General features: G+C 46.7%; 1 protein-coding gene across 8 annotated transcripts in view; it reads right to left on the reverse strand.

Moving 5' to 3' along the window:
• KCNAB1 (potassium voltage-gated channel subfamily A regulatory beta subunit 1) overlaps window positions 1-12,523 on the reverse strand; it is a 262,161-nt gene that overhangs the window by 57,078 nt on the left and 192,560 nt on the right. For all 8 annotated transcript variants that reach the window (XR_002888305.3, XM_065557858.1, XM_065557859.1 and 5 more), the window contains one exon: window positions 761-798. Coding sequence is in view for 7 of the 8 variants with exons in the window: in XM_065557858.1 (XP_065413930.1) it covers window positions 761-798 (38 nt within the window). In the remaining variant the exon portion in view is untranslated. The remainder of the gene's footprint in view (window positions 1-760; window positions 799-12,523) is intronic.

Here is a 12,523-nt window from a genome sequence, read left to right on the forward strand (position 1 = left end):
GTTATGCTATTGTATATTTTCATCATTCCCTTACATACCATTTGTAAGATAAAATGGTTTGTCTCTATTTTAAAAAATCCTCTACATCTTAACACACAATACCTCTCTCCTTCTGCAAAAGTTATTTCCACTTTCTCTCTCCTGGTGTTTCAAGTGAGGCTGCTGCAAGTTTTTGTTATGGGTGACTAATGTCCATGAAGTTCCCAAAGCTTAGTAAAATACATGAGTTACGCAGCACCTTCAAAGGGTTATTAGAAGAGATTCAGAACCATCAGTTACGGCCAAGAGTCAGTGTTGTCAGTGCAAAGCCCAAAGATATTTTCAGTTGTTTCATCTATACTTTTTATGTCAAAAATCATCCAGCACCTCATTATAAGCTGACACTGTGCCTATATTTATGACTGTACTGGATTACTTACGTTATGTCAAAAAAAAAAAGTTCATACTTCTACTGTGGGAACAATCAGATTCTCATTACAACTGTCAGTGGTAAATGCTGATCCTTCTTTTCATAGCTGTTTGGAATATTTTTTTAATGGAAAGGTGTTTTTTTTTTATTAAATTTAACCTTTGGAAATGTCATAATCACTAAGACTTTGTGAAACGTAGCAGAAGTGCAAACTTTCTATTCCCGTGTATGATAATTCTCTGTCATTTCCTGTTACAGAAATAGACTCCGCTTATTCTGCTAGCTCTGACTTGACTTGTACAAAACATTTATTCCATTTTATGAATTTTACTTTAACCAAACATTACTTACGTCATCTGAAATTTGACCTCCAAATGTGACCCATGTCCCTAGAAAGAATAAAATCATTTGTTACTGTTAAGGATTTTGTTTAATTTATACACATTATAATTATGATACTTTTCCTCAGGTAATCTCTTGATGATGATTTTTTTTAATGGCCAATCTCTGTAATGAGATGTGCTTGTCTAAATTTAATTGTCCAGTGAATCACAGAAAGCCTGTGCTTTCATTTCTTAAAGAGGTGTGTCACAGAAGGGTAGGGTGTTCTTCCATCTGATGTGGAGGAGGATGAAATGTCTTAAGAAGAGCACACTGCTGATGGCTAAATCAGTTTGAAAATGGCCTGAAACTAAAGCAATCCCCATACTGAGCTCAGTTGAAAACTTTTGTCAAGGATGGATAGGTTTCATCTCCCTATCTCCTAGCAATCGCCATAGCTCCTTCTCCATAAACATCCAACAGGCCTTGCTTCTTCTTAAACCACCCCTCAAGTTCAAGTTTCTGAATCTGGCTTTCAAGACTGCACAACCGTACTCTTGCTTCCATCTCTGCTCTCCTTTCTTCCTGTTTCCACACTCACAGGGGTAGATTCTCAGCTGGTGTCAAGTGTTATGGCTCCACTGCCTGTCAATGGAGATATGACAATTTACACCAGCTGAGGATGTGCCCCAGCACTCTGCTTGCTCCATTCAAGCTTCCCGCCTGATCAGCCGCTTTGTATCAGTCTCCCAGTCTCGTTTTTGTGCTTCCATCCCTGCTGCCTCTTATGCTTGGAACAATTTTCCAGTAGGGATGTTTGCTGCTAGTTGCAGAACAGTTCAGGAATCTTACAGGATTACTACATACATTTTTGACCAGCTAAATAAAACAAATCCCCATGCACCTCTCTGCACCCCTTTTGGCTGCTTTCTATCTCTCTTTGCCATGTGTTTCTTAGGGGAAAACTGTAAACTCAACTGTGACTGAATTTGTAAATGTCACTAACATTTAAAGGAGTAACACACACACACAGCCTAACTTCAAAATGAGCTGGGGGGATTCGAGCAGTGGGGGCTGAAGGCAATGAGGGAAGATTCAAGACTAATAAATAGAGCTGGTCAGAGAACTTCGATGCAACCATATTTTGTGGGAATATACAGGTCCAGCAAAATTAAAATGCTTCCTGAAATCGACTCAGATTTCACCAGAATTTCATTTTGGGGGGAAAAAAAGAAAAAAAAAAGGGTTCTGGCAATGTAGAAACATCTAATTCTGACATTTTCAGAACAAAACTTTTTAGGTTTTTGTTCTGAAATGACTTTTTGTTTCAAATTTTATTTAATTTTGTATTATAATATAAACATCTATAACTGGGGTGGGCAAACTACAGCCCGGGGGCCACATCCAGCCCGCCAGCTGATTTAATCCAGCCCTCGAGCCCCTGCTAGGGAGCGGGGTCTCTGGCTTGCCCCGCTGCCGCGCTCCAGCTGGAAAGCGGGGTCGGGGGCCGCTCCACGCGTGCGTGCCATGGCTCCTGGAACCAGCCAGGGGGCTCCACACGTTAGGGGCAGCCAGGCAGCGCCTGCAGACGGGGCAGCACGCAGAGCCGCCTGGCCACGCCGCCATGTAGGAGCTGGAAAGGGGACATGCCGCTGCTTCCGGGAGCTACTTGAGGTAAGCACCGCCTGGAGCCTGCATCCCTGACTCCCGCCCACACCCCAATCCTCTTCCCCAGCCCTGATCCCTCTCCAGCCCTCCGAACCCCTCAGTCCCAGCCTGGAGCACCCTCCTACACCCCAAACCTCTTATCCCCAGCTCCACCCCAGAGCCCTCACTCCCCCCACACCCTGCCCCAGCCCAGATCCCCCACCCACACCCTGAACTCCTCTTTTCTGGCCCTACTCCAGAGCTCTCACCCCCTCCTGCACCCCAACCCCATGAGCATTCATGGCCCGCCATACAATTTCCATACCCATATGTGGCCCTTGGACCAAAAAGATTGCCTACCCTTGATCTATAAGATAATATATCAGTTTGATTTTGTCAAAACAAAACATTTCGACTGAGCTTCCCCCGCCCCCCCCCCAAATTTCTTTAAGTCATTTTTTTCCTTAACAAGCACTGTCTCTCTAATGAGTATGTGTTTCAGTGGGAACTGTGAATGTTTAGATTTAATTGGCTATTTATTAAACCACAGAGTTTGTGGTATCATCATTTAGAAGATTGCTTCATGAAGTACGACTTTTTACCGTCTGTAAGTAAAATTACTGTGCCTCTAAATTGTATCGAAGTCACACACTGCATACTACAATTAAGTAATAAGTATATGCTTTGACAGCCTTTGCTTCTGTCCTAAATATCTGAGCCTACACAACATGACACGGAAAGCAGAGTGTTGAAGTGTGAAAAAAGGGAATCATATCATACTATCTTTCGCTCTTTGTTACCTAGTTACCATGTCAGTTTGATGTACAGCACAGTTACTATTTTTGCAGCTATTCAGGAATTACATGTTTACCACATATACAATTATTTGTTATTGTTTTAATACATGAATGAGGACCATCCAGATACAATAATCTTTTACTATGAACTTTATGGTTACACTTGTACATGTAGTGTGCATAAAATGTGATGACACACTTATTTATGATGGGCACCTATACATTTAACAAGGAATTTGCTACAGTGAAGAATTAGTTATACTATAGTTAGAAGTTAAAATGTTATAGAGAACCTACTTATACAAAGTACAGCATATATTATACATTTTCAATTTGAAACAACTATACAGAACCTGGCCATGCAAACCTTCCCGTTGACGGCAATCAGATTACTCATGTGAATAAGCATTACAGGATCAGGCCTTAACGCTAGAAAATTATATAGGGTTCATTTCATTCAGATAATGTATGGAAAGCTGACCTAAATTGCTTGGGGGGGAATGCTAGCACTTCTGAAAAAGAGATTTGGTAAACATAGCCAGGGCATTTGCCTTTCTATCTTGCTATTTTACCAAGTGCAGAATCTGTATCAGGTGCAAATATTCAACACAAAAATCACATTTGAAATGTATAGAAGTGTTTACAACTTAGTAGTGACCTGACAAACTCTGTAACAAACAATTGGGACGGGTGGAAGAACAAGCGGACAAGGGTTACACTAATAAGATCACACGTTCGCTGTAGGTAATTGCATATCTTTTGGTTCACCATAAAGCTGTTTTCAAAAAAAGATTTGGCCTCTGTGGCATGAACGGTCTTTGTGCTTGATGTGTGTATAGCACCTCATACAATGGGGCCTGTAGATACCACCACAATTTAAATACATAAATAAAAAGTATTATTTATTTTTAACTCACTTCTTGTGGGCATCGTGGAAAAAGTGATTCTTAAGTAGGGACTAGAAACATTTTAACACTCTTAAATATTTAACATTCCAACCCTTTGAGAGACTTCAAGCAGCTACTGTTTTTAAGAAAATCAGCCAATGGGAGAAATGTTGCAATCTTTTCTCAATAAGTTGTCCTGAATCTCTCTGTGCACTAGTTTTCTCATCTTTAAATGGGAGTAGTGCTACTTTTGGAGACCTCCTTGTCTACTTACAGCATAATATTTAATCTGAAATTATCTGTATGCTGGGATAGGTGCCTGCTTATTGTCTCTCTGTAGAATGTTAATATTTTATATTAATAATTCTGAAAGGAACTATGACACTTTGAGCAAGCTTGATTCCTCCCATCTGCAAAAAATTTAGCTGATTTCTGAGGACTGTTAGGGATCAACAGGGGCAGAGTACCAAACTGACATTTAACTCTTTTTCTATCCCAGATGTTGGAAGTAAGCCATTAACAGGAATGGATGTACAATTATGATCTACCCATTTTCAGTAAGAGGATAATAGTCCCTAATGAATATGCATTCATTTTATTAACGTGTGCACCCAACAACTATCATAATAATTCTGGAACCATGCAGTGAAGCTTTTTGCTTGCACCACCCAGGCACATTTAGCAGATTGCGTGCTACCACTCCACTTCTTTGCCAGCTGCCATTCCATCTGCTCTGAACAATGGTTTTTGTTTACCTTAGCGAGCCTAAGCTATTTCACAAGATAAAAAATTACAGTAGTGATCTCAGTTGCTGCACTGGGTTCATAAACCCAGAGTAATATGATGTTGCCTTCACTGGAGAGCCTCTGGATTTATACCAGTGCAACTGAAAACAGAACATGACCTGTATGTTCAGTTGTTGATCTGTCAGTAAAGATTGTAAGAGGAAGTTTATTTTTGGTAACAGAGTCATTACCCGTCTCTTGATTACCCCTCTTCTTTAGCCCTGGGGTCCACAGTCCCTTCCCCTTTACCTTTGTTTCCCCCTCTGGTCTGTTGTCTAGCCTTCTCACCCTTCTTCACTCCCCACACTGATCTGCTTCTCACTTTGTCATTTCTCTCTGGCTCTTCTCTTGCAGTGCTCTACCCTGTTGTGCTGCTGTGCAATCAATGAGCTTCAAAGAAAAACTCAAGCCTTTCGTAAGTTTTGATGCACATGCAGCAGAAAGTAAGTGGGTGCAGCAGCCCACCTTAGCAAGTCTTTAAGGCTGCATCTACACTGCAAAGTTTGGCCAATGTAAGTTACGTTGGCATGCAGCCACCCACTTTTGTACATCACGTGGGTGCACACACACTTGACTGCTTGCATGGGTGCTGCACGTCTTCACCAGGAGTGGTTGTGTTGATGGAAAATGCAGTACACCACGGGTAGATATTCCAGAGTGCCTTGCACTACCATCGGCACAATGCAGTGCTTTGCATTTTGCAGTGCTCTGTGTGATACCAGCAATTCGTCCAGGGATTTCTGAGAACTAGGGATCAAGTTTCCACAATGCCACTTTCTCCAACCCATTAGGCTTATTCCATCCCATAATTTTTCATGCCATTTTTCTGTCTTCGCCATTTCTTTGACCAAAGTATGGACCCTTCAGAGCTCAGCGCAATTCACATGACCATTGCTAATACAGGATGCACGATTCTCCTGTATTCATGGAACTTCAATGAGTTCCACTATGACAGCAAATGGTGTGGTGAAGAGTAGGAAGAGACATTTGACAATGACGACTAGATGCTGATGGACACAATGAATAAAAATGTCATGTTGCTGCTGGCATTCACAGAGCAACTCCACATGGTGGATTGATGCTTCTGGGCCCAAGAAATGAGCATTGATTGGTGGGATTGCATCGTGATGGAGGTTTGGGATGACTAGCAGTGGCTGCAGAACTTTTGGACGTGAAAGGCCATGGTCCTGGATCTGTGTGCTGAGCCTGCCCCAGCCCTCCAGTACAGGGACACTAAATGAGAGCTGCATTCACAGTGGTGACGTAAGTGGCGATTGCACTCTGGAAGCTTGCCATATGGATTGCTATTGGTCAGTCAATGGGCAATCAGTTCAGAGTTGGCAAATCTACAGTGGTGGCCACTGTCATCCAAGCGTGCAGGGGCCATTAAGTAGGGTTACCATCCGTCGGGTTTCCCCGGACAGGTCCGGCTTTTTTAGCTTTAAATGGCCGTCCGGGGGGGATTTCTAATAAGGTAGAAATGTCCGGGATTTCCCCCTTCCCCTCATGCAGAGTGCAGTGTGGCTGATTGGATGGCTGTGCCTGATTGAAATCCGCTCGCAGCCACTGGGGCCTCTAGCAGCCAGAGTCCCTCCCCCTCCCCTGCTCCCTCCTCCCCCGCAGAGCAGTGCCTTATTTGTTTGGCTGCACGTGGAGCCTGTGGCTCTCCCTCGGCCTAGGGGGGGGCAGGCAAGGGACAGGGAACGGGGGGTTAGATTGGTCGGGGGTTCTGGGGGGAGCTGTCAGGAGAAGGGGGTATAGAGAGCGGTTGGGGCAGGCAAGGGACAGGGAACGGGGGGCTTAGATTGGTCGGGGGTTCTGGGGGGCCTGTCGGGAGAAGGGGGTGTAGAGAGCGGTTGGGGCAGGTAAGGCACAGGGAATGGGGGGTTAGATTGGTCGGGGGTTCTGGGGGGGCTGTCAGGAGAAGGGGGTATAGAGCGCGGTTGGGGCAGGAAAGGGACAGGGAATGGGGGGGTTAGACTGGTCGGGGGTTCTGGGGGGCCTGTTGGGAGAAGGGGGTGTAGAGAGCGGTTGGGGCAGGTAAGGGACAGGGAACGGGGGGGTTAGATTGGTCGGGGGTTCTGGAGGGGCTGTCAGGAGAAGGGGGTGTAGAGAGCGGTTGGGGCAGTCAGGGGACAGGGAGCAGGGAGACTTAGATAGGGGGTGGGGTCCTGGGGGCAGTTAGGGTGGGGGAGGACAGGTAGGGGATAGGGGGATTCTGAGGGGGGCGGGAAGTGGAAGGGGGCGGGGCTGGGGCGGGGCTGGGGCGGCACCCCGTGTCCTCTTTTTTGATTGTTGAAATATGGTAACCCTACATTAAGCATATCCTGCTGCACAGGACTCTGACCCTCAGCAATGTACAGCAAATAGAAGGATTTGAAGCAACAGGCTTCCTGAACCGTGGTGAGGTAATAGACAGGACGCACATCCCTATTCTGCCACCATCCCATCTTGCCAGTGAGTACATAAAGGGAAAGGGATACTGTTACTGGGTTATGCAAGTGCTAGTGGATCAGCAGGGATGATTCACTGACATCAGTGTGGGCTAGTCAGGGAAGATGCATGATGTTTGTGTCTTTAAAGAACGCAGGACTTTTCCAAAAGCTGCAAACGGGGACATTCTTCCCTGACCAATGCAATCCCATTGGTGATGTTGAAATGCCAAGAGTGATTCTGGAGGACCCACCCTACCCCTTGTTCATGAAACTGTACACTGGCTGCCTTCCCTGCACCAAGGAAAGATTCAACAACAGGTGACTGTGCTTTTGGTAGACTAAAAGTTTGCTGGTGAGGTTTAATGACTAGGTGTCAGTGAGGCAAACATTCCTAATGTTAAAAGCGACAAAGAGTCCTGTGGCACCTGTGGCACTTTATAAACTAACAGACATATTGGAGCATAAGCTTTCGTGGGTGAATACCCATTTCATCAGACACATGCGTGGGTATTCACCCACGAAAGCTTATGCTCCAATATGTCTGTTAGTCTATAAGGTGCCACAGGACTCTGTCGCTTTTTACAGATCCAGACTAACACGGCTACCCCTCTGATTCTTGACATTCCTAATGTTATAGTTGCATGTTGTGTACTATGTAATATCTGTGAGGTGAAGAGGAAAGGGCTACTGGCAGGTGGAGGGGTAAGGTAGACTGACTGTCTGCTGAATTTGAACAGCCAGATACAAAGGCTACTAAAAGAGCCAACTGAGGGAGGCCTTAAAAGACTATTAGTCACAGTAGTGTTGAGTAATACTTTGGTGTGCCTTCGTGTGCAGGGGCAGCTCTATGTATTTTGCCACCCCAAGCACGGCAGTGAGGCAGCCTTCGGCGTCATGCCTGCGGGAGGTCCGCTGGTAACACAGATTCGGCAGCATGCTTGCGGGAGGTCTGCTGGTAATGCGGATTCGGCGGCATGCCTGTGGGAGGTCCGCCGGTCCCGCGCCTTCGGCGTACCTGCCACCGAATTGCTGCCAAACTACGGCGACCAGCAGGCTGTCCCCCGCAGCTTGCTGCCCCAGGCACGCGCTTGGTGCACTGGTGCCTGGAGCCGCCCCTGTTCGTGTGTATAGTGTTTAAATAGGGGTGGGCTATTGACGCCTATTATGAATTTTGTAAAGTGGCATTTATACATGGTATAAACACATGTGGAAAGATGAAATAACAAATGCAAGCATACGGGAGCTGACAGAGCAGGAGACATGTTAAAAAATATCATCAAAGAAAGAAGGCTCAGGTGTTTGGGACATGTACACCATATGAAAGATGGGAGATATGCTAAGTAATCATGGAATTGGGTACACAATGAAGTAGGGTGACCATATGTCCCATTTTGGCTGGGACAGTCCCTTTTTTAAGTCCTGTCCCGGTCGTCCTGACTTTTTTTTCCCCCCAAAAGGAGGCATTTGTCCTGTTTGCTTTTGTTTACTTGATCAGTTGGCAAGAGCAAATGGGACAAATGCCCACTTTTGTCAAAAAAGTGGGGTGCAGTGTGGAGGAACGTGGGGGGGGAGGGGCAAGCAAAGATGCCAGCCCCTCCTCCCCCAGTGGAGAGGACAAGCTGGGGAGGGGAAGCAGTGTTCCAGTGGCGGGGGGGAGGCACGGCAGTGTTCCAGTGACAGGCCGACAGCCTCCTGCGGGCCCCCCCCAAGGGATCTAGCCACGGGCAACAGTCTTGCGGGGGGGAGGGCTTGGGCGAGCAGCTGAGGGTGTCACGTTTTCTCTTTGGGAAATATGGTCACCCTACAATGAAGGAAAGAGAAAGTGAGGAAGGCCAAGGAAAAGCTGGCAGAAGACACTGACAGAGAACAACAAATGCACTGGAATCACCTAGAAAGAAGTATCACAATTAGTGAGTGACCGTAATCAGTGGAGGAACTGGCCTGCCCAATGTGTCAGTGGAACAGGAGGAACTAAGGTAAGGTAAACTAATAAAGGTACTCTGTGTTTCAAAAAATAGAACTTTATTGTGTGCAAAAAAAGGGAAACAAAGTTAAAGTAAAAATACACAAGCTAAGAAAAAATTAGCAGCAGTCTGAGGGGATAACCCAAACTTATAAAAAAACAACTAAACAACAAACATAAAGTTTTACATATTAAAAACATATTACAATGTTTTATTCATGTGGCAAAACACTGTGCTTGGTGGCTGATCCTGTAGTTATCACAGGTCAATGTACATGTAGTTATGGTTCTCCTTATTTTCCCCTAGCATGAAATGGCAGGGGGAAGGGTTCATGCCATGGTGACCCTCGTTATGTTGGGGTATATAGGGAGCAGCGACCATAGAGTTTTCCGTGGATTGGAAAAGCTGTTGTGTCCAGGGTCTTTGGGCATATAACTCAATAATATCCTGCGACATCTGAGTTTGTTGCCTGACCAAAACCATAATGTCTTGGTTCACTTCCCACCGCACCTCTCTGTCCCTTTGCCTCTCCTGCTCTCTCCGTTCATGGTCCTTCACCCTGATCGCAGACATTCGGCATCTCCAATCCCCATATTCATGGTCAGCAGCTGTAGAGGACTCAAGAGTCCCACAGCAAATATCCTCCCTAGTCTGCTTCTTTCTTCAAGTGATCGGCATCAGATATCCAGTTTCCAGATGCTCCCTCAGCTTCTTTGTGCTCCGTTTGCACCACAGGCTGCAAAGTGAAAGTTACCAGAGACGCTAATGGATTACACTTTGAAGGCCATTGGTCAGACTGCACAATGAAATGGAAGCGTCCACTGAATCATATGTCAATGGGGCTGTATGTTTGAATCTCAGTTGTATTTCAATGCTCTCTAGTTTGCATAATTCTTTTAAACGCTTGTTTTAAAAATCTCCAATCATATACCCCAGTTCAGAAATGCATCCTGAGATGAATGCATTATGGGTTCAAAAGTGTCAGCATGCCAGCAACAATCACATTTTCATCTCTTCATGTCGTTCAAGGTGATGTTTTGTTGTCCCAGAGGATGGACAGAATGTGAGAGACCATAACCCTGTGTATGCTCCACCAGGAACTGAAGAGGAGATGTTTACCATAGAATTTCCCCTCATTGCTACCCTAAAATTTCCCACCATTGCTATCAGCACTAGTGTTTGCTTGGATTGTAAGTTATTCAGGACCGGGACAGTTTCTTTATATTTGTACAGTGCCTAGCACTGTGGTACTCGGTGATACCATGATATAAATAAAAGTGCAGACCAGGTGTCAGCAGCCACCTGCATTTTAACCACTGTGTAATCTAGATCTTCTCTCAGCAGGGTTAAATGACACGGTGGTTAAAATGCCAGCAATTGTCTGTAGCCTTCTCCACCCTTTTGTACTCTCTATTATTACTACTGGCAGAAATGCAATGGTACAACATTTTACAGAAAAAGTCAAAGTAGACCCTAACGGAAAGAACAGTTACTTACCTTCTGTAACTGTTGTTCTTCGAGATGTGTTGTTCACGTCCATTACACATTAGGTGTACGCGCACCGCGTGCACGGACGTCGGAAACTTTTTCCCTTAGCGGCTCCCGTCGGGCCGGCAGGGCCCCCTCCTTCCCGCCAGAGCGGCGCCCCGCTCCAGGGTATATATATCCCTGCCGACCCGACCCCTCCGGTTCCTTCTTGCCGGAGACTCCGACAGAGGGGAAGGAAGGTGGGAAGTGTAATGGACGTGAACAACACATCTCGAAGAACAACAGTTACAGAAGGTAAGTAACCGTTCTTTCTTCTTCGAGTGATTGTTCACGTCCATTACACATTAGGTGATTCCCAAGCTTACCATTGGAGGTGGGTAGGAGTCACGGTACAACTGACTGTAGCACAGCCCGCCCGACCATTGCGTCCTCTCTGGCCTGATGATGGATCGCGTAGTGGGCTGTGAACGTATGCACGGACGACCAGGTGGCCGCCTTACAGATCTCCTGGATAGGGACCTGCGCCAAGAAGGCTGTTGAGGACGCTTGGGCCCTAGTCGAGTGGGCCCGGATCTCCGGGGCCGGAACATTGGCGAGCTCATAACAGGTGCGTATACAATGCACAATCCATGCCGACAAGCGCTGTGTCGAGATAGGCAAGCCTTTCATACGTTCCGCAATAGCAATGAACAGCTGAGGTGTTCTGCGGAACGACCTGGTCCGCTCCAGGTAGAATGCCAACGCCCTTTGAACATCCAGGGTATGCAGGCTGCGGTGGTGAGGGTCCGTATGGGGTTTAGGAAAGAACACCGGTAGGCAAATGTCCTGCCCCATGTGAAACTGCGATACCACTTTTGGAAGGAATTTGGGGTGCGGCCTCAGTTGCACCTTATCCTTATGGAACACTGTATAGGGTGGTTCCGAAGTGAGGGCCCTCAATTCCGATACCCTTCTGGCCGACGTGATGACCACGAGAAACGCCACCTTCCACGAGAGGTGCGTGAGGGAGCAAGTGGCCAGGGGCTCAAAGGGGGGACCCATGAGCCTTGTTATGACTAGGTTCAGATTCCACGCCGGGACAGGCGGGCGCGAGTAGGGAAACACCCTTTCCAGCCCCTTGAGGAATCGGGCCACTGTGGGGTTGGAGAACACTGACACTCCCAACTCACCCGGATGGAAAGCCGAAATAGCGGCTAAATGCACTCTAATCGAGGCGGGCGCAAGGCCTTGATTCTTGAGGTGCAGTAGGTAGTCCAAGATCGATGGAACTGAGGCTTGTAAAGGCTGTATGCGTAGAGGCTTGCACCAGTGGGAGAACCTTTTCCATTTTGCCAGGTAGGTCGCTCTTGTAGAGGACTTTCTACTATTAAGGAGGATTTGTTGAACCTGGTGAGAGCACTTGTGTTCTGCATCGTTCAGCCAGAGAGATACCATGCCGTGAGATGTAGCGAAGACAGGTTTGGGTGCAGAAGGCGACCTTTGTCTTGTGTGACTAGGTCGCGATGGAGGGGAAGGGTGATTGTGGGGAATTTTTGGACCGAGCTTACGGCCCTCTGAATCGACATGAACCGTGCCTCTGGTAGGCTTGCCTGCGCGGCCACCGAGTCCAGGGTCGCACCTATGAAGTCCAGTCTCTGTGTGGGGACTAACGTGGACTTGGGCACATTGACCCGGAGGCCGAGCTTGTCGAACGTCTGCAAGGCCAGCGTCACGTGAGATCGGACCTCGGCCTCCGACCTGCCCGCGAGAAGCCAATCGTCCAAGTACGGGAACACACGCATCCTTCTCTT

Source organism: Chrysemys picta, chromosome 9, assembly GCF_011386835.1.
Source record: "Chrysemys picta bellii isolate R12L10 chromosome 9, ASM1138683v2, whole genome shotgun sequence".
Taxonomy (NCBI): Eukaryota; Metazoa; Chordata; order Testudines; family Emydidae; genus Chrysemys; species Chrysemys picta.